The sequence below is a fragment of the Bidens hawaiensis genome, unplaced genomic scaffold, assembly GCF_021521415.1.
Source record: "Bidens hawaiensis isolate Kalapana, Puna unplaced genomic scaffold, B.hawaiensis_p1.1 tig00044205_1, whole genome shotgun sequence".
Classification (NCBI taxonomy): domain Eukaryota; kingdom Viridiplantae; phylum Streptophyta; class Magnoliopsida; order Asterales; family Asteraceae; genus Bidens; species Bidens hawaiensis.
In genome coordinates this window covers 20,958-47,920 of record NW_027497851.1, presented here as the reverse complement: position 1 = coordinate 47,920, position 26,963 = coordinate 20,958, and the positions used below count along the sequence as shown (strand labels likewise).

General features: G+C 40.2%; 1 protein-coding gene and 1 pseudogene across 2 annotated transcripts; both read right to left on the bottom strand.

Annotated features, from left to right (window-relative positions):
* Positions 1 to 1,443: 1,443 nt before the first annotated feature.
* LOC143594777 (putative leucine-rich repeat receptor-like protein kinase At2g19210) lies at positions 1,444 to 19,953 on the bottom strand (annotated as a pseudogene). The gene is made up of 11 exons (XR_013146399.1): positions 19,638 to 19,953; positions 19,406 to 19,547; positions 19,250 to 19,321; positions 4,969 to 5,040; positions 4,810 to 4,890; positions 4,578 to 4,717; positions 4,264 to 4,469; positions 4,044 to 4,170; positions 3,878 to 3,940; positions 3,586 to 3,778; positions 1,444 to 3,488 (listed from the first exon to the last, which is right to left on the bottom strand). The product of XR_013146399.1 is annotated as a putative leucine-rich repeat receptor-like protein kinase At2g19210 (transcript).
* On the bottom strand, positions 19,951 to 21,283 carry LOC143594776 (putative LRR receptor-like serine/threonine-protein kinase At1g05700). Its single transcript, XM_077074010.1, has 3 exons — positions 21,183 to 21,283; positions 20,591 to 21,103; positions 19,951 to 20,110 (listed from the first exon to the last, which is right to left on the bottom strand). The coding sequence occupies exons 1-3, from the start codon at positions 21,281 to 21,283 to the stop codon at positions 19,951 to 19,953; spliced, it is 774 nt and encodes a 257-aa protein (XP_076930125.1).
* Between the last annotated feature and the right edge of the window lie 5,680 nt (positions 21,284 to 26,963).

Below are 26,963 nucleotides of genomic sequence, written 5' to 3'. Positions count from 1 at the left end.
ACCCCCTAAAATGTCAAACCATCGGCCCCAGCAGAACTAATAATGGCCGTTACAGTTCCAGACCAACTCTCAGGCAATGAAGATAACAATATAACATCTTGAGTCTCATTATCCAATTTCATGCCCACAGAAGCTAACCTGGACATAATTGAGATGAAATCATTAATGTGACCAGCAACTGAACTTCCCTCGTGCATCCTTGTCATAGACAATTCCCTCATCAAGAACACCTTATTGGCTGCAGACGGTTTTTCATACATATTTGACAGAGCCGTCATCATACCACGAGCCGTGGTTTCTTTCATAATATTAAATGCAACGCTCCTCGTCAAAGCCAATGTAATTTTACCTCTAGCCTTCTTGTCCTTTGAGTTCCAAAATGCTTCTTCGGCTTTATCTATTTTATCCGGCTTTTCCTCCAATACCATATCCAAATCATTTTCCCCAAGTAGCGCCTCTATTTGCATCTTCCACCATGCAAAATCAGTCCCGTCAAACTTGTCGATTCGAACCTTCCCGTCTTCAGACATTGCAAACGAGAAAACAGAGAAAAAACCAATAAACAAAACTATAACCCAAAACCCGAAACCTTTCTTGCACCCCGAAATTCCTGTCAACAAATACCTGAACCACACAATCAAAACAAACCCGCACAACAAACCGAATCTTGAACACGCAACCTTCGATTATAGTCTGGTAACAAGAAGCAGTCGACACTACTTCTTTCTTTGATTAACAGTCGCACAACAGAAGACATTTAATATGGTTGCAAGACGTTTAATAACTGGTAGCGGCAGACTTCACAACTTGTTAAAGAAAAAACCCTAAAGCACTGGACACAAAATAGACAGCTTCTGTTCTTCTTTTGATTTGTGTGACCCAAGAATAAAAAAACAAATACAATTGACTTCCCAATTTCATGGATTCTGTTTCATTATCAATATACCAAGCAATTAAATAACCAAGAATAAAGGAGTGGACTCCCCTCAAGAGTCGTGCCAACCAAACCAAATTTTTGCTAGAGTCTTACGTTCACAGTGATAAACTGAAATAATAATAATACCTCATCTCAGTGCACCCGTGTATTTGACGAACCTCCTGCTCTGATGCCACTTGTTAGGTATTAAATAGAGTCTTTACGCAGTGGAAACACAAACATACACGCACAAACGAAAGAAATAAATAAGAGACACGAGATTTTACGTGGTTCGGTCAAGGCGACCTACATCCACGGGCTGCAACTAGGGTATTTTTATTAAGCACAGTACAAAGATTACAATACATGACCATGATATATATAGAGAAAAATTAGGTTAAATGACTTAGGGACCAAGAAAACGTCAAATGGGCCATCCTCCATAATTAAATGGGCAACCCCCTTTTGTCTTCTAATTGTCAACCAACAAACCCGGCCCAAAGGCCTTCACCAATCCTAACAATTATCTTTCTCACGACCTTCATTACTCATCAACTCCAGCCACCAGTAGAGAGTGGAGCCACCCATCACCACCAATCTTGCTACTATGACGATCAGTTATGGTTCCTCTTTTACAATTAAATTACGTCAAACTACTACCATCTTGTTGTAAATTTTGGGAACTTTAACTTGGATTTTCAAATCGTCGTGTGATAACTTTCAAATTAAAAGTTATCTGGTGGTTCCTCAAAAACTCTAATCCAATAAAACTCTGAATTGAAATCAAGAACTAGTATGAATTGCGTGAGAGATGTGAACAGAAGAAAAGCGTATGACCAAAATTGAAACAAATGATTGTTTATCTCCAAAGCAGTTAGGGTTACAAGATAACTGTCTTATGAAGTTATATTTTGAATTTTGAATTTCATTAATATTACCACCCTATTAAAACTTATAATTATGTGTGATGTAATTATAAAATTCATTTTCTAATGGATAGTTTGCCCCTTGAACCCCGTTAGGGGCTACCACCCTTAGGACATGCTAACCGAAGTGCTGCCACCGACCATTTCATCATGGGCGAATCCTTAACATCATTACAAACTAAAGCAAGCATGCTTTCACTCCACACATCCCTAACTTGATTAATATTTATTATGATTTACATTGGTCTACCAGTCAACTCAATTCCACTAAAAATACTAACAACTCTCTCCTGTTACACCTCAAAATTCCACCTGTTCCGATTAACTACCCACCCCTGTGTTCAACCTAAATCCAACCACCGCCAACCCCATCTTTCTCAGCCTAACCACTGTTAGATATCATACCATTCATATTCATGGAGCAGTTTGAGGAGCAAATTCCGAGAGGATTCGGTTGGGATTTACAATACTCAATGCCAGATTGAAGTTTGCTGGTAACATCGCCGAACATGTTGCATGTTTCTCGTATCTGGGTGTGATGTGATGGTTGTGGATCTAGATTATACCCATTTGATTTTTGATCAAAAAGATGTTAACTTTACGAATTGGGTGTCCAGTTTTAACCATTTTGATGAACAATAATTTGGAGAATCATTGATCAAAGATTCAAAGCATGTGGTTGTTGGTGATCTAAGAATCCATTTTATGTTGAACACTAACCAACCCTAGACACGAAATTAAACCATAGGGACGAAACCACAGTTCATTCTATGTTATAGGTGTTGACGTGGCGATAACATGAAGGAGAGAGAGCTTTTAGGGCGAAGTGGGGTACTGGGATGACCACTCCCACCACACTTATGAAAGGTGAGAGTGACACATGGTACGTAGTACTTTGAACTTGAAAAGCAACCAACTTTTGGTCGGAGTCACTTAAAACTTTTACAAATGAGAAAATAATTATCCAGCATATCGAACCAATGATAGGAATTGATAAGTTTTGGATGCAATTAACTGAACATAGAGAATAAAATAAGAAAGAAGTAGAAAATGTACTTCTACATGCCCTCTGTCCATGCACAAATGCAAGCATTAACAAACTAACAAGCTCAATCATACCTTTACAAGCCTTATTCTTTAATACTTATACTATTTTCAAATTACAATTTAGTCCCTGTAGCCACTTTTAAAATTTTCTTCCTTTGCCCCTACTAGAATAAACTTGTAACAACTTAGGCTTAACATTTGTGGTGGGCTGATTAATAAACTCATCAACTTCATTATCAGGATCAGATTGCTCATAGTTTCAAAGTGAGGACATGGATTCACTTTGACGTGTTTTTTCTGCTTGCAAACAGTGCTTCAGATCCATCACCACATCGTTCATGGTTGGCCTTTTTTTGGATTTAGGGGAAACACAAGCAAATGCAGTTTCTACTACCTTCCCAGCAGTATTGACGTCAAAACGCCCATTTAATCTAGAATCAATTATAGTTTCAACATTTCCTACTTTAACTTGTGACTTAACCCATTGAACTATGTTAACGTCCTCTGATATTACTCTTCGGCTTGTAATCAACTCTAGGAGTAGTACCCCAAAGCTATACACATCACTTTTCTCTGTCAACCTGCCAGTTGTGTGATACCTGCATTTTATATATCAACCATAAGTTATAAGCTCCTATTACTAATTTTCTCTTTCAATTAACTGTGATTGTGAAAACAGTGACGAGAAAAACTCACTCAGGATCAAGGTACCCAAGAGTACCAGCTACTTTTAATGATGTTATATGAGTGGCATCTTCAGTAGCAAAAGCTCTAGACAGCCCAAAATCAGCCAGTTTTGCGTGGAAGCATTCATTTAACAATACGTTCGAAGGCTTCACGTCTCTATGGACTATTGGTGGTCGACAGCCATGATGTAGGTACGCTAGCCCTATAACATAGATTCACGCATGCTAAATTTGTTATAGCAATTGATGCTTCAAAACCCAATAGTACAAACTAGCCTGTATTAAGTAGCCTAATTACTAACCTTCTGCTGCATCACATCCAATTTGTAACCTTTTTTCCCAGCTCAAGACAGTTGCACTTCCATCTGATCAATCAAATGAAATGTAAAGCAATCTGCCCCATGTAATGGTTTTACACAGATAAATATGTACTTAATTATGGAAGGCACAGTAACTACATCCTATTACCAAATAGATGCTTTCCTAAGCTCCCATTAGCCATGAATTCATATATGATTCCCTTGTGGTTGTTGTCATCGCAGTACCCAACAAGTGAAGTAATGTTTGTATGATGATTTTTCATGAGAAACTTGACCTGTTGAAGGAAATTTCTTAGCCTTCCATGTTGCGAAAGAATTAGCTAACTGAAATTGCACTATCCTAAAAGATAGTTTTCTCAGTTAATTACCTCATCTTGAAATTCCTTGTAACCTTGCGTTGATGATCCGGAAAGCATCTTCACAGCAACTTGGTTCTCTCCAACATATCCATGGAACACCCTTCCAAATCCTCCTCTTCCAATTTCATTCTGGAAGTTGTTTGTAATACCAACCAACTCAGAATATGTAAACTGTTGTTTTGTGGGTGTCAAAACCTCCTCCGTTTTTATCAAAGCTGCATTCACTTATTTAAATTTAACAACTGATTCTCCGTTTACGATATGAATTGAAGACATATTAATCTATTGGATGATATGTTTACAAGTTTAAGAATACTGCAAACCTTTTCTTTCCTGTTTTTTAACTATGAATACGACGATGGACAATACCACGATGCATCCAGTAATTTGTGCTAAAGTAACAACCATTATGTGCATCCAAGAACTTTTATGGGCTTTATCTTCACAGCTGCTTTCTTCAATACTGATTATCCAAAAAAAAGAAAAAAAACTTCAGAACAAATTAGGTGAATATTGATTTGATTTGCTTTATGTTCTAAAGTAAACAAATCAAACCTCAACCATATCAACCCTTTGTTTGATTTTGCTATAACAACTGCTGGAAGTGGTCGCGTGAAGTTGTTTCCTGTTAAGTTGCTACAAGGAAGACCATATAAGATTGTTATGCATCATGTAAATAATATTTTTGATCCTACCGACAACCGGGTGGCTTACAGAATCCTCAAGTTGGCGAGTCGAGCAAGAAAGTTCGGCACATTTCCTGTCAAGTTATTGTTGGACAAGTCCCTTAAAAAGAAACAAAGAGAAATAAGCAGATTGTACAAGTGAGTTTAATACGTTAAATACTCCAAGTATATATATGAAAGAAGTTACAATGATTCTATCTGAAGAAACACGGATCCAGTCCCCAGGTATGGGTCCTGGATCCAATGAGTCCACAGGGTACAATACAATAACTACTACCACGATATGAGTGAGGCTCCCTAAAGTCCAGTGACCGGAACCTGCGAAACAAACACCGTGAGTCTCGTTATAGGAAGGGCGAGAGGGGGGGGGGGTCTTCCTGTAACCACCCTCCGGCGTGAGAATCAGTAACGTTCGTAATGAAGAAAGTGCTGAAGTACAGAGATGTGGGTGAATGAATACCTCATACCATTTGACAAGGTATTTATAGCTGAAGGATGAAGGAAAGATGATTGGGGCAGCTGTCCTCTTCTAGAAGATCTCTGATAACCGTCTGGACATGTGTCCTCTTGTGATAGGTTGAGCTATACGTCTCATGTGCATAGGTATAACAACCTGGACACGCGTCACCAAATGATAGGACGGATTGCACCCTGGCCATGTGCACAGTTATAACAACCTGGCCAGGTGTCCTTTATTCATTGGTTAATATGTTATGTGTTCCCCAAGTTAGAATCGTAAACCTTCTTCTAGAGAATACTTGAGTGATGACAGCTGTCCTACTGGCATTGCCTTTCGGTTGTTTAGGCTGACAGATGTCTTGTCCTGCGGATGAATTTTTAGGATGCCAGGATGCTTCCGCGTGTGTTATGAGGACGTTCCTCCTCATTCGTGACGTGCGGGTGACCCGAGTGTCCCGCGGGTGGTTTATAAGAGGGTTCTCTATGACCAACGGGTAGTATTTAAGGGTATTTGGGTCTTTTTGGTACCCTACCTCTACAAGTCCCCCCAGTCCAATGTTTCTTCCGCGTGAAGTCTTTGTGCGGGTGGAATTCTGGACTTAATGTATGTTGGGGATTTTTGTTGTTCGGAGGTTAGGTAAAAAATATCTTCTGTTGTATGGATAATCATGAAAAAAGGACAAGTTAATCACTCGCAGGCGCGTGAACAGATGATGGAACGTTTTTGACGGCTGTCACTGTACCCGATTGTGCAGTTTTTTCTCTTTTTCGAATTTCCCGCGTGACGTGTCAGTCACTGGTTGGGTAATGTTTTTCTCTTTCTACTGTTCATGTCTCATCGCATTAATTGCGATGAGTATAAATAGGGAGAGGCTTCTTTTTTTTGAAGTTTTATCACTCTTTTCGTCTGATTATCTTTTTAATTCTTTCTTAACTTTCCATATATCTTCCTTTCAATCCATTATAATGTCAAACGCACAGACTGAAGTTGATGAGATAGAAATTGCATGGGACTATTCAGAGTATGAAAAATTGCTGGAAGTGTATGGTATTCCACCTGAGTGGGAACCAGAGTTTCCTTCCATTGGATCTATAGCCAGTTTTCCACCGCCTGGGAAAATGGCTTTGTATGCCGATTATTTTGTTCACGGGAATTTTCGTCTTCCTATAACAAAATTTTTAGAGATAATTCTGACCGCTTATGGAATTCATTTATCTCAACTACACCCGCGTGCTATGATGCGAATTCGTCATTATGAATTTGTATGTATAGCACGTGATATGGTTCCCCACATAGATCGATTTCCAGTGTTTTACCGTCTTACTATCCGTAATGGTTGGTATACATGTCAAGGGTTTTCTGATCGAAGCCTTGGGTATGAAGTTGAAAAGTTGTCCGTCGACTGGCATAACAAGTTTTTCTGGATATCTGAGGATATGGTGCCTCTTGCCATGGTTCGCCGTCCAGTGAATGCTGCTCTTCCGGAAGTTGTCACGGCCACTCATGAGGGTCGTGAATGGTATCGTGTACTTACCATGGAGCCCTCACCTATGCGTGCTTTACCGGAAGAAGCTTTGGTGTGGGCGGGCATGAGCCGGTTGTGGCCAACGGAGTTTATGGAACCCATTTTTGCAGATCTGCATGAACGTAAGTTTCTTTGTACTGTCTCTTCTCTTTTTTGAATATTCTGATGATTAAGTTTCTATCTTTTCAGGTCGAAGCTCCATGTTCAATGTTCTTTTTGGAGACAGGGGTTGTGTCCGCAACAGTATCCGCGAGGCTGGGAACCAACCCATACTTGACAAGACTAAGTCTCAATTTTTGTTTCCTAAGAAGGTTCGTGCTGAACCTGTAATTTCCAACGCCACCTTTGAAACATGTGCGTATGTTCTAAACCCTCCTCCTCTTACTGCCGTTACTTCCGACGGAGAGGTTGCCATCTTATCATCAAGTGATGATGATGGAGATGTTTCTCAGTTTTCCGCTTCGGAAGAGGAAAAAAACTCTGATGAGGGTGCTTCTGAATTTTCCTCTGTCTCGTCTTTGTTAGCAGAATTGGAGAGAAATAGAGCTTTTGTAGCTTCTCAGACGGATCGCCCAAATGTGAAGGCTGCGGATACTGAGGCGGGGCCATCGAAGAAAAAACGGAAAATGCATTGTCCCAAGAAGCCGCAATACAGCCTTGCTGACCGCATTGACACTGTTGAAGGTACGTATAACTTTGTTGTTACACTGTAATCTTTTTTTTATGAGTGTTTTAGCTAAGTACAACTTTGTTATGTAGATCCGTTGATCTTTAGTGAGGATATTTCGGAGAGGCTATCTACACCAACTCCCCAAACTGAAAAACCACCACCCCCTTCTACCAAGGAAGATGCTGAGACTGAGTTGACTACTCCGCCGAGTGGCCCTAATGTAGAGCCTTCAACTGAAACTGTTGCGGGAGATAGGGTGCCAACTCCACCAGCTGATATTTCAATGGAGGAAGCTAATATCCAGTCTGAAACTGATACTCGCTTCGACTATCTGTTTCAGGCTGGGGGTGGTACTGGTTGTCAGCAGGACAGTCCTGCTGTTAACAAAGAAAATGTTAGAAATGTGGAGTCTCCTCCTCCACAACAACCTTTTTCAACCCCAGCTCGCCTTAAACCTTTGGGTTCCCGTTATTACGGTGATACAGGCTTGGGAGACTAACATGAGCTATTTGTTCCTCCATGGGGTATTACTAACGGTTCCCGGTTTTCCCAAGCTAGGACTTGTATGGATTTCATTGAACATTGTACACCACCCGATGAGATGGCATATCAACGTGACCTTTCCCGCCATGATCTTCACACAAATGTGGCTTATCATCTGGCTAATGCTTTGGCTGGTAGCCAGGAAGTCTTAAGTGAATGGCGTACTTTAAGTGGGAAAGTGGGGGAAGCTCTTCGGGCAACTGAGGTTGCGAAGAAGGAGGCTGAGGAGCATCGCCTTGCTGCCCAAACCGCCAAATGGAAACAATCTGATGCGGAAATCGCCCTGAAGGCCGAGCAAGATCGTAATGCTGATGCGGCGCGTCGATGGAAAGAATCTTGTGAAAAGCAAAATTCCCTTCTTGAGGCTGCTCGAGCTAAAACTCAGAGGGAAAGAGATGAATTGGCTCGTGCTCAAGAAGCTAATTCTTCATTAGAGAATCAAGTGGCCCTTTAAGGCGTACGGATTCATGACCTTGAAGCAGAGCTAAAGTTGCAGAAGGAGCGGGCCAGACTTAAGGATCAGAGTGCTGCTGAAATTCAGACTGCTTATGATTCTCTCCTTCAAGCCCATGAGGAAGCTACTGCGGAAGCTAAGGAGTTCCGAGCGCGGGTGGATCGTGCGGAACAGGACCGCCAATGGTTCCTTACTCGAGGCATTGATGCTGTAAGTTAATCTTTATTACTTGTTATTATACTTTCACTATTTGATACTGGGAACTTATGTTTTCGTCTTAATAGGTTGTCCGCCATATCAAAGGAGGTTAGGAGCTGAATGACAGCTTTGCCAATGCGATGGCTGCTTCTTCCTCACTTGGGTGTGTTGTGGGCTTTCATGAAGGGATGAAGTACGCCCAGAGTAACCGCACATTCAAAGATCATCCGCTCTATGGCGTAAACGTCAAACAAGATCGTGTCAACCGGGTTAAGGAACATGACACTTTAGTCTTTCCCTTACAAGATGTGCTTCCAGAATTTGCTTCCGCATATGATGGCGTACAACTTTTGAAGACTTATCTTGGGGAAGACTCTGAGGATGACTCTTCCGAAGACACGTCGTTGAAGGCTCCGGAAGGCCCATCGGCTTCAAATCCTTAGGATAAGCTTAGATGTTTTGTATTTTGTAAATTTTTCTTTTCCTTCTTGTAATTACTTTTTGGATAATTAATGAGGAAGGTTTCTTTTGTCTTTTGTGGATATTCAATTCTTTTGATGAAAATATCTTTAGGAAATGTTTTTGATATTTTATATCTCTTGAGAAGATATTTCTGAAATCTTCGACTTTTTGAAGTATTTGAAAGTTTGGATAACTATGATGACGTGGCAGAGAGAGAAACTTATTGAGGACAACTGATAAGACGTTCATGACGCCTTTGACAACATGTTTTCCTCATCTTGAATTTCCCGCCTGACGTGTCTGTCATCTGGCGGTCCGCGGTTTCTCTCTCTTCTGGCAATTTATGAATCGCATTAATTGCGATGGGTATAAATACAACCCTTGTGGTTTCCATTTAAACTTTATCACTTTCATATTTCTTCAAACACTTGAGGCCTTTCAACCTTCTCCAAAATTTCTTCGTCTTTCTGAGATTTCTTTTAACCTTTCTGATATAGAAATGGCTAAAGAGAAAAAGAGTACCCCTTCTATCGGTGAAGTTACCGTCTGCCTTAAGGAAGAAGATTATAATGACGTCGTCAACGTGTACAGATTGGCGACGGAGTGGGAGCCGGAATGTCCTGCTAGTGGTTCTATTGCCACAAGCCCTCCTCCGAATAAAATGGCTGTATACGTAGACCATTTCACAACAGGGAACTTCCGGATTCCAGTTACTATGTTTGTCCAATCGATCTTGACGTCTTACGGAATTCATCTTTCACAGATCCATCCCTTCGGGATGTTGAGGGTTCGACACTTCGAATTCTGTTGCCAAACTCACAACCTTGAACCCACCGTTGGCATGTTTGCCGTTTTTTTTACAAAATGACCTTTCGCGATGGGTGGTACAGTTTTGCAACCATCGAGAAGAGGATCATAGGCATGGAGTGGCTCCGTAGCCTTCATGGCTGGAAGCCAAAGTTTTTCTGGATCTGGGAGGACGTTATCCCTTTCCGGATGACTAAACGCAAGGCGGACACTCCTCCGCCTGTTGTTCCTGCGGTCGCTCATGAAGGTCTTTCATGGTTTAAGACCCTGATGTCTACTCCTTCTCCCATGCGTCCTATTCACGAGGGCGTAATGGTGAGTGAAAAGATGAGCCGATTGTGGCCATTCCCCACATTGGAGCCATATTATGAGAAAACTGATAAGAGTGAGTTTGTTTATGGCCTCCGTCTCTTTCTTAATATGAATAATTTCTGAATTTACAAATTTGTGTAGGTGAAGGTTCTGCCTTCAGTACCTTGTTGGACAAGGAAGGGGGCATGATGGTGAGACGTCCAATTGATCCAAAAGATGGTTCCTTTCTGGATCGGACGAGCGACAACTTTTTGTTCCCTACTGCTCTTCGTCCAGAGCCATTGGTCTCTGAACCAATGTATGCCCAAGGTGAGAAGTATGTTGAAGATTGCATCCAGAAAGGTGAGGGCGTTTTGAAACCCAAACCTGTGACTGCTCTTACTTCTAGCGGAATGATTGTGCTCTTCTCATCTAGCGAGGAGTCATCATTTTGCGAAGAAGTTTATTCAACTGATGCTAATAAAGCTGTGAGCTCAACTGCAGGTCTTACCCGTCAATGAGCCACAACTAATCAGGAAACAGGCCATGATAACGTTGATGTTACTGCGGAAGTTGAGGGTCCAGAACCTGATGAGCTGCTGCTGAGGGTAAACGTCCGGTTGTTGACGTGGGTGTTTCCAAGGAAGCGGGTAAGCGCAAGGTTAATCCTGTGAAGATTGCCTCAAAGAAGAACAAATCCAAGAAAACAACTTCTTCCGCCTTGGAATCCCGTTTAGAACAACTTGATGCGGAGGACCCTTCTCTAGGTATGTAAATTTTGTCTCTACTCTTTATTTATTTTGAGTTGGAGAATTTCTAACCCATTGTTAACACTTTTCAGTGAACCTGGATAACCTTTCTGAGGGTATTTCTGGTTTGAAGGATTCACCTATTCGTCCGCCACCACCGTCTCCTAACACTGTTGAAAATCCAGTAGTTGTGGCGGACGATTCCCCACTGAAGAAGAAGGGGGGGGGGTTGACACAACTAAACATACTACGGTGTCACCCTCTCATAATGTTACTGCTTCAGGGATCAAGGGGGCGTGAGCACATTTCCATATGCTTCCCCGACTTCTCCCTCTCCTGGGGAGGAAGATCCCACCCCGCACCATCCTAACTGGTCCTTGCGTCGGATTCAACATTCCGTGACGTGGACACATGTTTTGAATTTCTGGGGGAGTGTCTTCCTCATGGTGAAAAGGAGAGACGTCGCCTTAGTATTCGCCAAGAATTACTAAACTGTCATTCTTATTATTTGTTGAATACTATGTCCACTACTCATGAGATAACCAGAGATTGGTTGGCGATGAATGAACAATGGGATGAGCTGGCGGTCTCTACTTCTGATGCTAAACAAGAAGCTCTTAAAGCTATAAACGAAGCTAGGGAGGCCAGCCAGGCCCTGGAGGCGGAAAAAGCTGCTCGGTCCGCTGCTGAGGAAGCCAAGGCTGTTCTACCAAAACAGTTGGAAGAACAAGCCAGATTAATGGAGGCTCTTCAGGCTGAATCAGCAGCCAAGGACAAGCGTTTATTTGACGTTAACACCAAGAGCCGAAATCAATCGTTGGAATGTGCTCAACACAAAATGGAGCTTGTCCGGGCCAAGGCGGACCAAAAATGGCTATTGACGGAAGCTATTCCCAAGGTATGTGCCTTATTCTCGTCATAAATGTTCCATGTATTTTTAGAGTTACTTATGTGTAACTGTTCTATCAGGTCATTGCCGATGTTCGGGCTAGTGATGAACTTGGGAATTGTGTTGCTATCCTCCTTAAAGCTTCGAAGCAGGCTGGTCGCCAACTGGGTTTCCAAGAAGGCTATCAGTTTGGTTCAACCTCCAAGCTTCCTGAGGAGTATGTCCTAGCTGGCAAGGATACTGTTGCTATCCTTAAACAGAAATCGAAGGACTTTGATTCTTTGAAATTTTCTTTGACGGAACATATATCCGCGCTTGTGGACAAGGAGGATAGCATTCCGCAATTAAAGATTCTTCTTGAACTTGATGAAGAAAACAAAGAAGAAGAAGAAGAAGAAGAAGAAGGAGATAACGAATATGCGGAAGATGCGGAAGGTGAAGGTGCGGGGCACAGTGATGCTGCACCATAGTTTTTTTTTTGCTATTGTAACTTGATCCTTTTGTTGTAATCCCATTTGTATGAATAAAGAAGGCTTAATTTTGCCTCCGTTACACTTTGTTTATTTGTTATAATATAAGTGTTTTGTAGGATCTTCTTTGTACGCCAATAAAGGATTACCTAATGATACAAGTCTCAAATGACTGAAATGAAAATTTTCATAACTGAGGCATAAGCCAAAATACAAGAAATGAAATTACATATGTTGTGAACTTCTAGTTAGGCACGCAGGCCAAAAGATAAACATACTAAATGTAGCATTTCCTCAGTTGGGCCCCATTCCAAGTTCTAGGGACCTCTGTCCCATCCAACCTTTCTAGTTTATAGGCACCTTTAGACAGAACTTTCTGGATTCTATAAGGTCCTTCCCATGTAGAGGCCAACTTGCCCAGGAGGCTCTTGCCCTGAGGCTTCGTTATTGCGGAAGACATAGTCTCCCACATCGAATTCATATCTTTGAACCCGCAAGTCATAATACTTTTGCAACTGTCGTTTGTAATTATGCTCGCGGATCGATGCCATTCCCCTCCTTTCCTCGAGGAGGTTGAGGTTCATACGGAGCTCATGATCATTATCTTCAATCATAAGGACTCTGGCGGATGGGATACCAATCTCGGCGGGAATCATGGCTTCTGTGCCATATGTTAAACTGAAGGGGGTTTCGGAATTGCTGGAATTCCTCTGAGTGCGGAAGGCCCATAGTACATGGGGCAATTCGTCCACCCATCCCGTTCGTTTTTCTCCCAGCCTCATTTTGATTCCTTCTTTGATCGTCCGATTTGTTCTTTCGACTTGACCATTCGCTTGCGGGAGGGCTACAGAGGTGAAGATTTGAGAAATGTGTAACTCTTTTAACCATTCTTGCAACCCACTGTCCGTGAATTGTGTCCCGTTGTCACTAACGAGCTCTAGAGGGAGGCCGAAACGACATATGATGAATTCCCACAAGAATTTTTTAACACTCGCTGCTGTTATAGAAGCAACTGGTTTGGCCTCCACTCATTTTGTAAAGTAGTCGATGGCTACTATCAAGAACTTGATACGTCCGGGGGCTTCAGGGAAAGGTCCCTTTATGTCAACTGCCCATTTCTGGAACGATCAAGCTGAAGTGACTGGGACTAACTCGTTTTTTGGTCGAAGCGTGTTAGGAGCATGGCATTGACATGAATCACACTTTCTGATTTCATGTACAACATCCATATGCATCCCCGGCCAGTAATATCCAGCATTCATTACCTTTGCTACAACCATCCGCGGACCCGCGTGAAGACCACAAATGCCTTCATGAACCTCTCTGATTAAGTAATTCGCGTCCTCGGCATCCACACATCGAAGTAGTGGTCCGATGAAAGAACGTTGATACAAAACACCATCAAGAATCTGATAGTTCAAGGCTTTGTGCTTTATCTTCCGGGCCGCTGCTTTTCCTTCCGAAAGTGCTCCAGATGACAAGTATGCCATAATGGGTGTCATCCAGGATTCTACTCCTGTTTGGATCACTAAAACCTGATGTTGCGGAACAGACGGGCGATCTAATACTTCAATGCGGATGTCCTTGGCGAAATGTTTGAAGTTCCTTGAGGCTAATTTACTGAGAGCATCCGCTGATTTGTATTCACTTCTCTTTATATGAATGACTTTGCAAGAAGAGAACTGAAGCATCAAATCCTTTGCCTGTGACACATATGAAGCCATGATATCATTTTTTGCTTCGTATGTACCATTTATCTGTCCCGCAATCAACATGGAATCCACCCGGGCTTCTAAATGTTTAACCCCGAGCTTTTTGGCTATCCGCAAGCTTGCCAAGAAAGCTTCATATTCTGCCTCGTTGTTGGTACTTTTGAAGTCCAGCTTTATGGCATATGTAAACTCATGGCCTTCGGGATTGACCAGACTGAGGCCTGCGCCACATCCCTCATTGCTTGAAGCTCCATCCGTGAATAAGGACCAAATTTGTACCAATTCCGGAGGTGCTTGGGGTTGTTGCTCGATTAAACATTCTTTTTCTTTGTGATGCGTAACTTCTGTCACGAAGTCCGCCAACACCTGCCCTTTGATTGCTGGCCTAGGTTTGTATTCTATTGCATGTTCACCTAGTTCGATGGCCTATTTGGCCAATCAGCCAGATAATTCGGGCTTACTGAGAACATTTTTGAGCTTGTATCCGGTTAAAACATTGATGGGGTGCCCTTGAAAGTACCTGCGGAGGCGTCGGGCAGCATAGACCAGTGCCTAAACAAGTTTTTCAAGCATGGAGTATCTTGTTTCCTGGTCCGATAGTGTTCTGCTGACGTAGTAGATCGGTGTTTGAATATTCTTTCGATCTGTCAGGAGGACGGCCCCGATGGCAATGTCTGACGCTGATAGGTATATCGTTAAAGCCCCCCCCCCCCCCCCCGCACAGGGTGCTGTTAACTTGGGCAGCTCCATCAAACATTTTTTAACCTCCAAAAAAGCTTGTTCTGCTTCCGCAGTCCAATTGAAATGTGCTTTCTTAAGGCAATTTCTTAGTGTTGAGATAAATGGGTGAGATTTGGCTGCATGGTTTGCCTAGAATCGATTCAAAGCAACCAAACGCCCATTGAGTGTCTGAAACTCCTTGAGGGAGGACGGGGAAGGCATGCGGGCTATGGCTTGAACTTTATCTGGATTAGCTTTGAAGCCCTCGTCCGTGACAATCACTCCCAGAAATTTTCCTTCTTCCATTCCAAATGACACTTGGCTGGATTCAACTTCATGTTGATACTCTTCAAAGTATCGAATGTTTCTTCGATATCTCTCAACATTTGATCTTCTTCAACACTTTTGATTACGAGATCATCCATATACACCTCTAGATTTCGACCAATTTGACTCTTGAATGCTATGTCCATCAATCGTTGATAGGTGGCTCCCGCATTTTTCAGTCCGAAAGGCTTCATTTTGTAACAAAAGGTGCCTTGATCGGTGCGAAATGTTGTTTTGTCCTCATCGCTCGCTGCCATGCGGATCTGATGGTAGCCTTTGTAGGCATCCAGGAAACACTTAAATTTGAATGGTGCTACAGCATCAACCTTGAGGTCTATCTCGGGTAAAGGATAACAATCCTTGGGACATGCTTTATTTAAGTCCTTGAAATGGATACACATCCGCCATGCCCCATTGCTTTTGGGGACGATAACTGGGTTGGCGACCCAAGTTTGGTAACGGATTGGACGAATGATCCCTGCCTGCAAGAGGTCCTAGACTTGTTCATTCATTGCTTTCGTTTGTTCCAGACCCATCTTGCGTTGTTTTTGAACAATTGACGTAAAGAACGGGTTTACCCTTAGTTTGTGTTCCGCCATGTTCCGTGGGACACCTGTCATGTCCGCAGGTTGCCATGCGAAAACATCGATATTTTTTTATAATAATTGTTTCAAGAAAGTTCGTACTATCTCGGAGATAGCAGGTCCAATTGTTACAGTTTGATCGGGGAAATCTTTGTTCAAAACCCACTTTTCCGGTTCAGTTCTCAAAGTTTGTTTTGGAATCTTGCTAGGTTTTGAACTCTCGGTTGCAAAGCAGTGCCTGTTAACATGAATTATTGCGATGCCAGTACAAGTTGGGACTCCTACTGCACCATGTGCTGTGGACGGATGAGCATTGAAATCACCAATCGCTTCTCGTCCAAGGAAAATATCATGTCTTGATGTTGCTGGCAAAACCAGAAATTCGACCTCCTCGGTCCTCGAATGAATTCCATCACTCAGGGTAACTGGGAATGAGATTACACCTCGCGGAAGCATTATTTCTCCTCCAAATCCCGATACTGGAGCGTGAATGGGTTTCAATCTTTCTTTATCTTCTTCGTCAAGCTGATCAAAGCATTGTTCATACATTATATCTGATGTGCTACCCTTGTCAAAGAAGACGTAATGAGAACGATAGTGCCCGAAGAGAGCAGTGATGATCAGGGGATTCTTATTGTTCAGGCCACCTTTCATTCGAGGGAAGATCACTGGTTCATTCTTCCACTCTTCATCATCAGGTTCTTTTCTATTATTCCATGTATGGAACTCTCCTTGTATCATATGAACATTCAAATCTTTAATTTGTTTCTTACTCAGGCCTTGGATGTCCCGAACAGGTGTTTTCCATTGTCTGGTTTTCCATTTTTTACCAAGTGTTTGAGCTTTCCAGATTTCACAGCCGTCTCAATTTCATTTTTCAATGTTCTACATTCATTCGTATTATGAACAATGTCGTCATGATACGAACAGTGCTTAGTAGCATCCAAGAATGATCTTCTTGTTAATGGCTGTGCCTTTCTAAAGTTTATATTCTCTGTAGTGAGAATTTCAGCGGGAGTCTTTGAAAGAGGAGTCCAATTGTTCGGACCTCGGTTTACAGGTCCCGCTTTGTTCTTGTTGCCTATGAGGGATCTTGCATCAAACGGTTTTGACGCTTCCGCACTTGGCTGAAGCCTTGACCATATAGGGCCTTTCGCCTGTCTATTAGGTCTCGGATTCTGAAACTCAACTTTAAATTTTTGTTTCATGTTACCATTCCTCAATGTTTTCTCAGTGTTAGCATACACCTTTGCCGCAGTCATCAGGTCGTCCCACTCTTTTGGCATTCCATCTCTGCCCGTAAGCGTGCGGACTAAATCGTCACATTTGACGTTTTTGCGGAAGGCACCACGAAGCATGTCTTTACTGATTCCACCGATGTTCAAACTTTCGTCATTGAACCTGGTGATAAAATCTTCTATGTACTCGTTATCGCGGCGGACAACATCCAAAATTTCTGATTGGTCTCGCGTATGTTTTTTCTGTTGACTGAAGTGTTGGGAAAATTTTTTCACAAGATCGTCCCAACTAGAAATTTCACCGTTAGGTAACTTTTCAAACCATTCTCTTGCTGTCTCTGTTAGTGTCAATGCGAACATGTGACACCAATAAGGCAGCGTCCAACCACTAACACCACCTACCGCAATAAAGTTCTGGAGATGATCACTTGGATCAGTCATACCATTATACTTACCCACCGATGTAGGTATCTTAGCATTAACGGGAAAGGGTGCTGTGGCAATACTTGCTATGAACTTTGATTTTTCAGCGAAGGCTGCGGGGCGGTATGGTTTAGTAAAGTCTCGTTCCGCATTGCTATGGTATTCGGTATGGCGGACTATGTCATGCGGACGGCTGCTTTTTGTCTGAGAACTCATCCTACTGTCTCCGGTATACATACTGTAATCTCCCGGGTGGTAGGATGAATCGTAACCGTCAAACTCATCTAAATAAGATGGCATCCGCATATTTATGCGAGGACGAGGACGTAGCCTCGGAAGTTCGCCAAACTCTAGCTCCGTCTGTTGACTGTAACGGGTTTGACTTCCTCGCACTGTTGGTGGAGGAGAAGGAGATCCCCTAGGGGATTCCTCATAATCCAAAGTGCGGGCGTGAAGTTGCTCCTTAAGTTTTCTACGCTCGATTCAGCCACCAAACTTTTTTGTTGCACATGGAGCCACTCTTCAGGAGTCTAGGCTCCTCTGGATCTGGAATTACGTCTATGAGATCTCGCCACGTCAGAGTCACCTGAATCATTTTCTAGATCCAACACTGACCGCTTTCGGCGAGTTTCTTCCGTAATCCGTCTAATATTACCCAAATTAGAACCTTCCGGTGCCGAGGCCCGTCCCATATCTGGGGGGTGGTACCGGTTGGTGCTGTGACGTTCTCTAGGGTAAAACCCCTAGGTGTTACGCCAATGTTCCGTGACCCTGGAGCTGTGACTCGCTCAAGAGTACGACCACTTGGAGTCGTGATGCGTGCAAAAACACTAAGACCCAGAGGTGCTTCTGTGTTAGTTACACGTGACTCAGTTGCAGGGGTTCCCGTCGGCCCTTCAGGAAGTTTACTCATATCAAACGAACCAAAAAACCAACGAAAACTATTGCTGTTCTAACACAAATCACGGATGGCGCCAATGAAGAAACACGGATCCACTCCCCAGGTATGGGTCCTGGATCCAATGAGTCCACAGGGTACAATACAATAACTACTACCACGATATGAGTGAGGCTCCCTAAAGTCCAGTGACCGGAATCTGCGAAAGAAACACCGTGAGTCTCGTTACAGGAAGGACGAGAGGGGGGGGTCTTCCTGTAACCACCCTCCGGCGTGAGAATCAGTAACGTTCGTAATGAAGAAAGTACTGAAGTACAGAGACTAAGTGTAGTCAGAATATATGTGGGTGAATGAATACCTCATACCATTTGACAAGGTATTGATAGCCAAAGGATGAAGGAAGGATGATTGGGGCAACTGTCCTCTTCTAGAAGATCTCTGATAACCGTCTGGACACGTGTCCTCTTGTGATAGGTTGAGCTATACGTCTCATGTGCATGGGTATAACAACCTGGACACGCGTCACCAAATGATAGGACGGATTGCACCCTGGCCATGTGCACTGTTATAACAACCTGGCCAGGTGTCTTTTATTCATTGGTTAATATTTGATGTGTTCCCCAAGTTAGAATCATAAACCTTCTTCTAGAGAATACTTGAGTGATGAAAGCTGTCCTACTGGCATTGCCTTCCGGTTGTTTAGGCTGACAGATGTCTTGTCCTGCGGATGACTTTTGAGGATGCCAGGATGCTTCCGCGTGTGTTATGAGGACGTTCCTCCTCATTCGTGACGTGCGGGTGACCAGAGTGTCCGCGGGTGGTTTATAAGAGGGTTCTCTATGACCCGCGGGTAGTATTTAAGGGTATTTGGGTCTTTTTAGTACCCTACCTCTACACTATCATTGTGAGATTAGCCAAGGCAGTAGCTATCTCTCCACCCAGTCCCCTAGAAGAGAGGTTCCTGCATTAAACATGTTATTGTACTCAATGGTTTCAAAATGAAACAATATACTATTCAGTGGTGGTTGTGAAATGGAATACATACAGGGATATGATTCTAGCTGCCCTCGGAGAACTATAGTCACAGTTAAGATCAACCCAAACAAATTCCTTTGGAACACATGGATCTCCTTGCCAGTTTATTTTTTTTAACCCATAAGCTGACTTGGTACTCCAGATTGAGGTTGCTAATTTTAACAATAAAGGTAATAGCATCAATTCTTGTAAAATATTACAACAAAGAACATATTAGCTACTAGTAGAGAGTATATATTTACCATCTTGGTCATCTGTTTGGTATTGCTGCAGCTGCTTCAAAATATAAATCTCTAATGCATTTAAGATTGGAGGGAGGGTTGAGTTTATGGTTCTATTTTGTATAAGCCTAGTAGCAATTGGCGAATTGGAAGATACGTAAGTTTTTATGGTGGTTATGTTAGTTGAGGGAGAAACTGTTCCAATCCATCTGTCATTATTGTATATGTTGAATTCTCTCTTCTGATTGCTTTCTAGTATTTCAACTTCAGCAAGGTGTATGTAGACCATAAAATCAATGCTGGTCGTTTCAGACCATTGATAGTTATGGTGTATTTATGTAGAGTTTACTGGTGTAATGGCAGTGCTCATGACCTTTAATGGTACTTGTTCTTCACTAAAAGGTTTCAAAGAAACTGTATGAGGAGTCTGTATTGATCTATAGAGGTCCTGTTTTTCTGGTAACCATAATCTATCATACTTGTCATCTTCATACCTGTTTCAGAAAAAGAAAAAAGAATTTAAATTCTTATATGTTTATTTGTGTATTTTGTATATGGGCCTACTTGTTGGTTAATGGGAGTTTATTGGGCTCGAGTGCAAGAAGTGGGCGTGGGCTTAAGGATCGCCTACTCGAGCTTAATGGGCTAAATATGTTGCTGATTTGGATCTGACTAATAACTTAATAAGGTTTAAAGACTAACAATTGGAATGTTTAATGAGAGGGCAGCGTTTTGGTCTCGTTCATCTTTGTTTTAGAGATTTAAATCTCTTGTTCATATATTTTCTGAACAAAGTCTTATATTAGTCTGAACTGATTATGTGTTTCTAGGAGCTGTTTGTTGTGTATTTGTTGATCTTGTTTCAGTTCTTTGTTTTGGCATTCATTCTTGATTTGGGATAATAGATTTGAGATTCTCTATTTGTGACAAGTTATATACTAATAGCTAATAACTCAAGAAATTGAAATGCATACCTGACAGGTTCACTTGCACCATAATCAGTGCGTTCCCAGAGAATTAATGACGATGGCGATCCATCTTTATACATGGCAACATCCAAAAGCCTTAGCTCTAATGATGTAATGAAAGGATCTCCCTGACCTGTGTTAACGAGGCAAACATATATGTAATCTGATGAGGCGAGGTGTATCATCTCTTGGAAGAAACATGTGTCTGGGTCTGAAATATCAATCGTCGCCCAAAAATCTGTTCCAATATGAAGATCAAATTGTGGGGGTTGACCTCTAGATTCACCGTAATAGAACTGCGCCCTTATCAAATACCTATTATTCTTCCCTTTCGGGAGTTTGAGAGTGTAGCAATTACGTTTATTTTCAGGAAAGCTTCTAAGAGTGTTGAACACGCGTTCGGAATAGTTAAAAATGTCTTGTCTCACACCAACATCTATGAAGCCATCGTCTGAAACAAAATTTATGCCTGTGGCGTTTTCTGTGTAGCTTGTCCCTTGCGGACTTCCACAATCTAAGCTAATGAAGCCTGCTAAGAAAAAGGTTGAGAAATGATAAAAACATTCAATACATGATAAATAAGGGATTCTTGTAGTACGTATCTGATTGATCATCTTTAGCATAAACCATAGCGGGTACATGAAGAAGTAGAATAGATAAGAAAATTATCAACACTTTCATTTCTACTGAAAGTGCCATCTGTGAGCGTATGCTTCTCCTTCACGTTCCTTCCCTCCACTGCTAAATATATATACCAAGGATTGACCAGTTGACCCTTGACCCTGGTTGCTTGTAGTCAAATATTCACATAGTCCTAGATAAATAAAATTTCATCTTGTGAACCAAAAGGATTATATTACAATGGAAACGCCGTTATATTAAAATAATCGCTAATCATACATTATGTACGCGAATAACGTTCAAGGTATATACATATTACACTCAAGGCTAAAATATATTGACGATGTTAATCAATATTTCCCCATATACGCCATTGGCTTCTCTCTTTTGACTATCCTATCTTTTGATCGAAGACAACACTACCTGTGATATTTGTTAATTTTTAAACCTAAAACTCGACCCGTTTAAAATTTCTAGATTATCATGAAAGATCAATTTATATCATGTACGTAACTATATGGTGCTTTCAGCAATTTAACAAAGTTAATTTCTATTTATATAATTATATTATTATTTTAAAAAAGAAAAAAAAACTAACACGAGTGGCGAGCCACATTTCTTTTTATTATTATTATTATTATTATTATTATTATTATTATTATTATTATTATTTAATAAAACTTATTCTTCAAGATTTACAATAAACTATTTAAAATACCTAAAGTTTATCTTTAAGTTAGTGTTTTTAATCTAATTAACAAGTTAAAATGTTTTATATCAAATCCTATAAATACCCATGACCTTAGCCTATGTTTTTTTTTTCACAACTTAAAAACATCATCTCTTATACAAATTCATCCTCTTTTTGGTGTTCTTTAAGTGTTGACAAAAAAAGTCAAACCCAACCTTCAATCTTCATCTTCTACTTCAACTTCCGAGTAATTTGTATTTATTTTAAGTTTCTTATCATGCTTAAATTGAAACGCTCAATCAAATCCATTCATTTGAGATGTTTCAAGGTTCAATTTTACTAATTCAATATTCTAGGGTTTATGTTCAAGTTTGTAGTTTTTCGCTTATTTCTTCATTAAGTTGTTTTAAATCAGTTTCTAAATCTTATAATGCTCATTTTACATGTTGAGTTTGTTGGAAGTGAAGCCGATCTAGTTCCTGGTTCAAGTTTGATAAAACCAAACCACTTATTAATAGACTTTAATTTTGCAATTTATTTACTTTGTTTAATCTAATTAAATAATCTAAAATATAATTATGATTATTTTAACTCATTTTTGATAATAAAAATCAAAATTTAATATTTATAGTTCGTTAAACCCCTATTCAAGAACCAACTTATAGATTCATTTATTTGTTTTTCTCATTCTTTTCAGTCAAATTCTAAGATTGGATATTTTACCTAGAATTTCTCGTTAAACCAAGTAGCGTTAGTTAACTTGCTTAAAGTTTGCTTTGCTCGTTTTGTATTGCTTTTGCTTTAAGTTGAGTATATCATAATCCCTCTCTACATTTTATTTTTGGTGTGTGACATGTATCTTACAAACCTACCATATACTTATTTCACGTTTTACAATTCAATTATGATTCATGCTATTGCCAATATGTGTTGTCTTGTAATAAATTGTCATGCTTTATATGCTAAATTGCATCATGCTACTTGTTTATTATTTTTGGTTGTTGATGGTGGAAAGTCTAATGCAAACACAAACATAAGTCTTAGTATTTTGGCTTTGTGCCAATTAGAATTAGAGTAGTCTATAATCTATTTTAGTTTTTCTATGCATTTCATTTATGTTGGATTCTCACAATGACAAATAATTTGTATTTTTACAATACATATTATATAAACTCTTATTGATCACTGGCATTCATGCTGATCAAATTATATTTTACATGAAGTTATTATTGTTCAACATTGAAGAAAGCTAGACATGGATTGTTAGGTTATTTTTAGTAAAAGAAATTGCTTAGATATTTTTGTAATAAGTTTGTTGATTGTTGTAATGTGATGAATAATCGTAATAACATAAATAAATGTTATTGTCGCTTTAGTTAGGTACTGAGCTTTTAAACAATTGATGTATCGTCTCGACATATTTCGCCTTCGGTTAAGATGTTACACTTCCAACCACCTTTTTTTCCAAAACACCACCACCAACCTCTACTGTCTCAAAAGCTCCGGCTATCGCATCTCGTGTCAAGTTCTTTTGATTGCTCCGGCCACTGTCACAAACCTAAGTACTTCCACTTCGTCACTAAACTCTGAGTAAGTTCTAATTTGTTTTTCACTTCTCAATAGATCTTCGACAATATCAATTGGGTTGATTAAATTCAGCATGTGTAATGTTGAATTGTGGTTTTTGACCAAAGAATCTACATTTTTATAGTTAATTTTATGTTTCTTAATCGATTATGGTAGTTGGGACTTAGGGTTTATGTAAACTTTCTTAACCACCCCCCGGCTAAACAACACACACACAAAAATGTTAAAACAATAAGGTTCAATGATTGAAAATAAAAAAATTTGAATTTCAAGATCTTCGTGTGACGCTATGATCTCACCTCAATGATGTTAGAGCTATGCTAAGATCAACAAACAGTAGCCGACTTAAGGACTCCTTAGAGCTACGCGAAAGGACAAAAGGAGATCATAGAGCTACGTGAAACCTTGCTGAGTAATCAGAGACGCGTGTCCAACCACGTGGCACAATTGTACAAGCCACCTGTCAACACGTGGCATAATCAATCTTAGCGCGGCGCGGAGATTATAAACAAGATGTTAGCGCCGCGCGAAGGAGTCAGTTTTCTCCTATAAATAGGGGAGCTACGGGATTGAACCTCTTCATCCAAAAAACACACTCACTTTCACATAGTTAAACTAGAAATCTGTGCCCAACATTCCGTGCCAACCGACGACTTGTTTTCTCAAAGAACCCGAAAGGGACGAAGTTCCGAGGCCCTGTTAAAGTACAACTACCTTTATTATCAAAACCCTACCGACGATTTGCTGCTCTTTTTTTTAATATATAATTAGCATTCCGAGTGCTCACATTAAGGTATGGATTATGTTAAGTTATTTAAGGTATAGCTTAGACATTAAGACGAGGCTATGGCCTTTAACCTTGAAAAGATTTTATAACATTCACAAAGGGTTTTCATAAACGTTACTTCTTGACGAAGTAATGCTAACAAAGTTATATTTTGACGAGCTTGTTGTAATTGTAAAGGAGATATCATTAGTAGTGAGTTTCTTTCCAAAGGAAAGTAATTAGTATAAATCGCAATCAACCGCGGGACCCGTTTACTTACCTGGAGAATCTCACCAACGTGTTAGAATCTATTAAGCCAAAGCATGATATATCAAACGTCACATTAAAACAAATGTTTTCATTCAAAGACAAAGTTGAAAACTTTATCAAGGTTAAGCTTAAGAGTAATAGCTTAATCAATAAACATCATTCAAATATTTTTAAGAACCTATTTATGTATAGGTTAGTATCATTCTCATTCACAATCAAGAAGGTTTTCAAACGCCTACCGTCGGTACAGGTGAATTTGTTAAACCTTTACAAACAATCAAAGCATATTTATACTCTATAAGATGAACGGGTTGTTTATCTTAAAGAGAAAGTCAAACGTTTACATGAGATTACCTGATCTCTAAAACGTTATAATACAAGATAGAAAATAAAAGCAACTCAGACCGATTACACATGCGTCTGGATCCATACATAACTGTCTAGCCTAAACAGTCAAAGGCTACGTGGTCGCGGGCTAACCATCATAATTAATTCTCCATTAGCGGTGACGTGGCTCGGGGAACACTTTTGTGCGTGTAGGGTAGTGGTACAAATCCCAGGTGTGAATATATAACTTTCTGTTGGATTTGTATAGAAAACTATATTTGTATTGTAACTATACTTTAAGAATTTAGGAGTTATACATATTCACCAGCACATAGTATAACTGACGTATGTTTCCCACCCATTGCAGGTAATTAAGTATTAATAAGCAATATCAAGGATTGGAGTCGCGTTACAAGATGGCTCAACTTTTGATAATGAAATCCTTGTAATATAAACTAGTGTTTTGTAAACGAATATTTGGGTATTTAATTCCCAAGTAAATTTTCAATGTAAATATTTTAATCAACCTAAAATTTTTCCGCTAAAAATTAACCCATAAACTTTGATATATTTACAAAACATGTACCAACTCGTGGTCACACTTGTAGGCCCTAAGTTGGGGTATGACAGATTGGTATCAGAGCCACCTGTTTCAGCGAATTAGGTAATAAAATTAATACCTAAGCTTTAACCTTAAAGTTGTTAGGGATAAGAGAGGATTGATAATTTTCCTATCCATAAATCTAACTTGTGTAGATGTCGTACATAAACTATCTTGGTTATAGACGCCGAGTAGCTATTCGATCTAAGCCAACAACTATTCGTGAACCATTCAACATGGCAAGCAGCAATAGTTATTACACCAACTTCTTTGGTCAAAACCAACTGATTATTCCGACGCTACCATAGGGGAGTCAACCAGTATATCTTTCGGGAAGCCAGCAAATGCCAATCGAAATATCCGATGAAACTACTGAAAACATTCCACAATATCATCCATCATAAATCCCAGTGTACCATCCTTCCGAAGAACTAAGTTCAACGTAGGTTCAAATAGGAGACTAGTTCTGGTTCATCAAGCTGGATGGATTGTCGTTCGGATCAAAGAAAATGTCATTTCGGATCGCAACCACCAAATTATCAATATCAAACTCCACAAACTATAGCAGGAGCTAATTGAAAACCAAAAATGAGGGTTATTATGACTTATGAGATGATATCATTTCAAATACCAACAACTGATCCCTCCGAACCAGAGGTAGAACGTGAAGAAGAAAATGAAGAATATGCAAATTCTCATTTTCCACCATATATAGGAACAATATCCAGAATATCCGAACAAGCTAATGAAATTCGGGAAGAAGCTAATCTTATAGAGAAGTTCTATACCAATAATATTCTAGATGAGGAAATGCACGCCTATGTTGCTAATCCGCATCTATACCCAAGGGAGAATGCATATCTCTTCCCAGCTGCATTTGTACCTACGAGATATCCTAACCCACCAAATGCGGTGATGGATGAGCTGAGAAATGAGAAAGTTGATAAGAAGAAAGCATGGAAGAAAATTATCAAAAAGTGTGACAAAATGAAATGTCTTGTTAAGAAATGGATAAGGATTAAGGATAACTTAGTGATTAAGAATCATTCTTTGATGTTGTGTTTTCTTCTTGTATCATAAATAATGTAATATAAGACAGTGTGTTTCCCTTTAATTAAAACCTTGTCTTATGCATTCACAGCATGCCTGGAAAAAAGAGAAAGCCAACATTGATCCTGAAATCCAAGTTATCAACAAGGAAAAATCTGTTGAAGAAAACATTCAAGCGATACCAAAAGAATATGTTTTTGGTATTTGTGATTTAATGAAGGAAGCCGTAAACCCACTCACTGACCTTATGAAAAATGATCCAAGTAGGACTGCTTCCCATTCTAACAAAAGACTTAGCCGAAATAAAAGTGAAACGATAAATTCAAAAAAAGAAACCAAAAAGAATGGAAAACTTGTACAACCTAGAATGGAAAACTTTTAAAGAAATGATCTTGAAGAAGTTCTGTCTGATCCATGAAGTAAATCAAATTCAAACAAAGTTATGGAACCACAAAGTCATAGGAAT

Bases quoted from the DNA above. Each gene is read 5' to 3' on its own strand.
- LOC143594776 (XM_077074010.1), bottom strand. From the start codon at position 21,283: ATGGCACTTTCAGTAGAAATGAAAGTGTTGATAATTTTCTTATCTATT. The intron at 21,104-21,182 runs GTACTACAAGAA...AGGCTTCATTAG, and splicing joins AAAGATGATCAATCAGATAC to CTTAGATTGTGGAAGTCCGC. The intron at 20,111-20,590 runs GTATGCATTTCA...TTTCTGAAACAG, and splicing joins GGTGCAAGTGAACCTGTCAG to GTATGAAGATGACAAGTATG.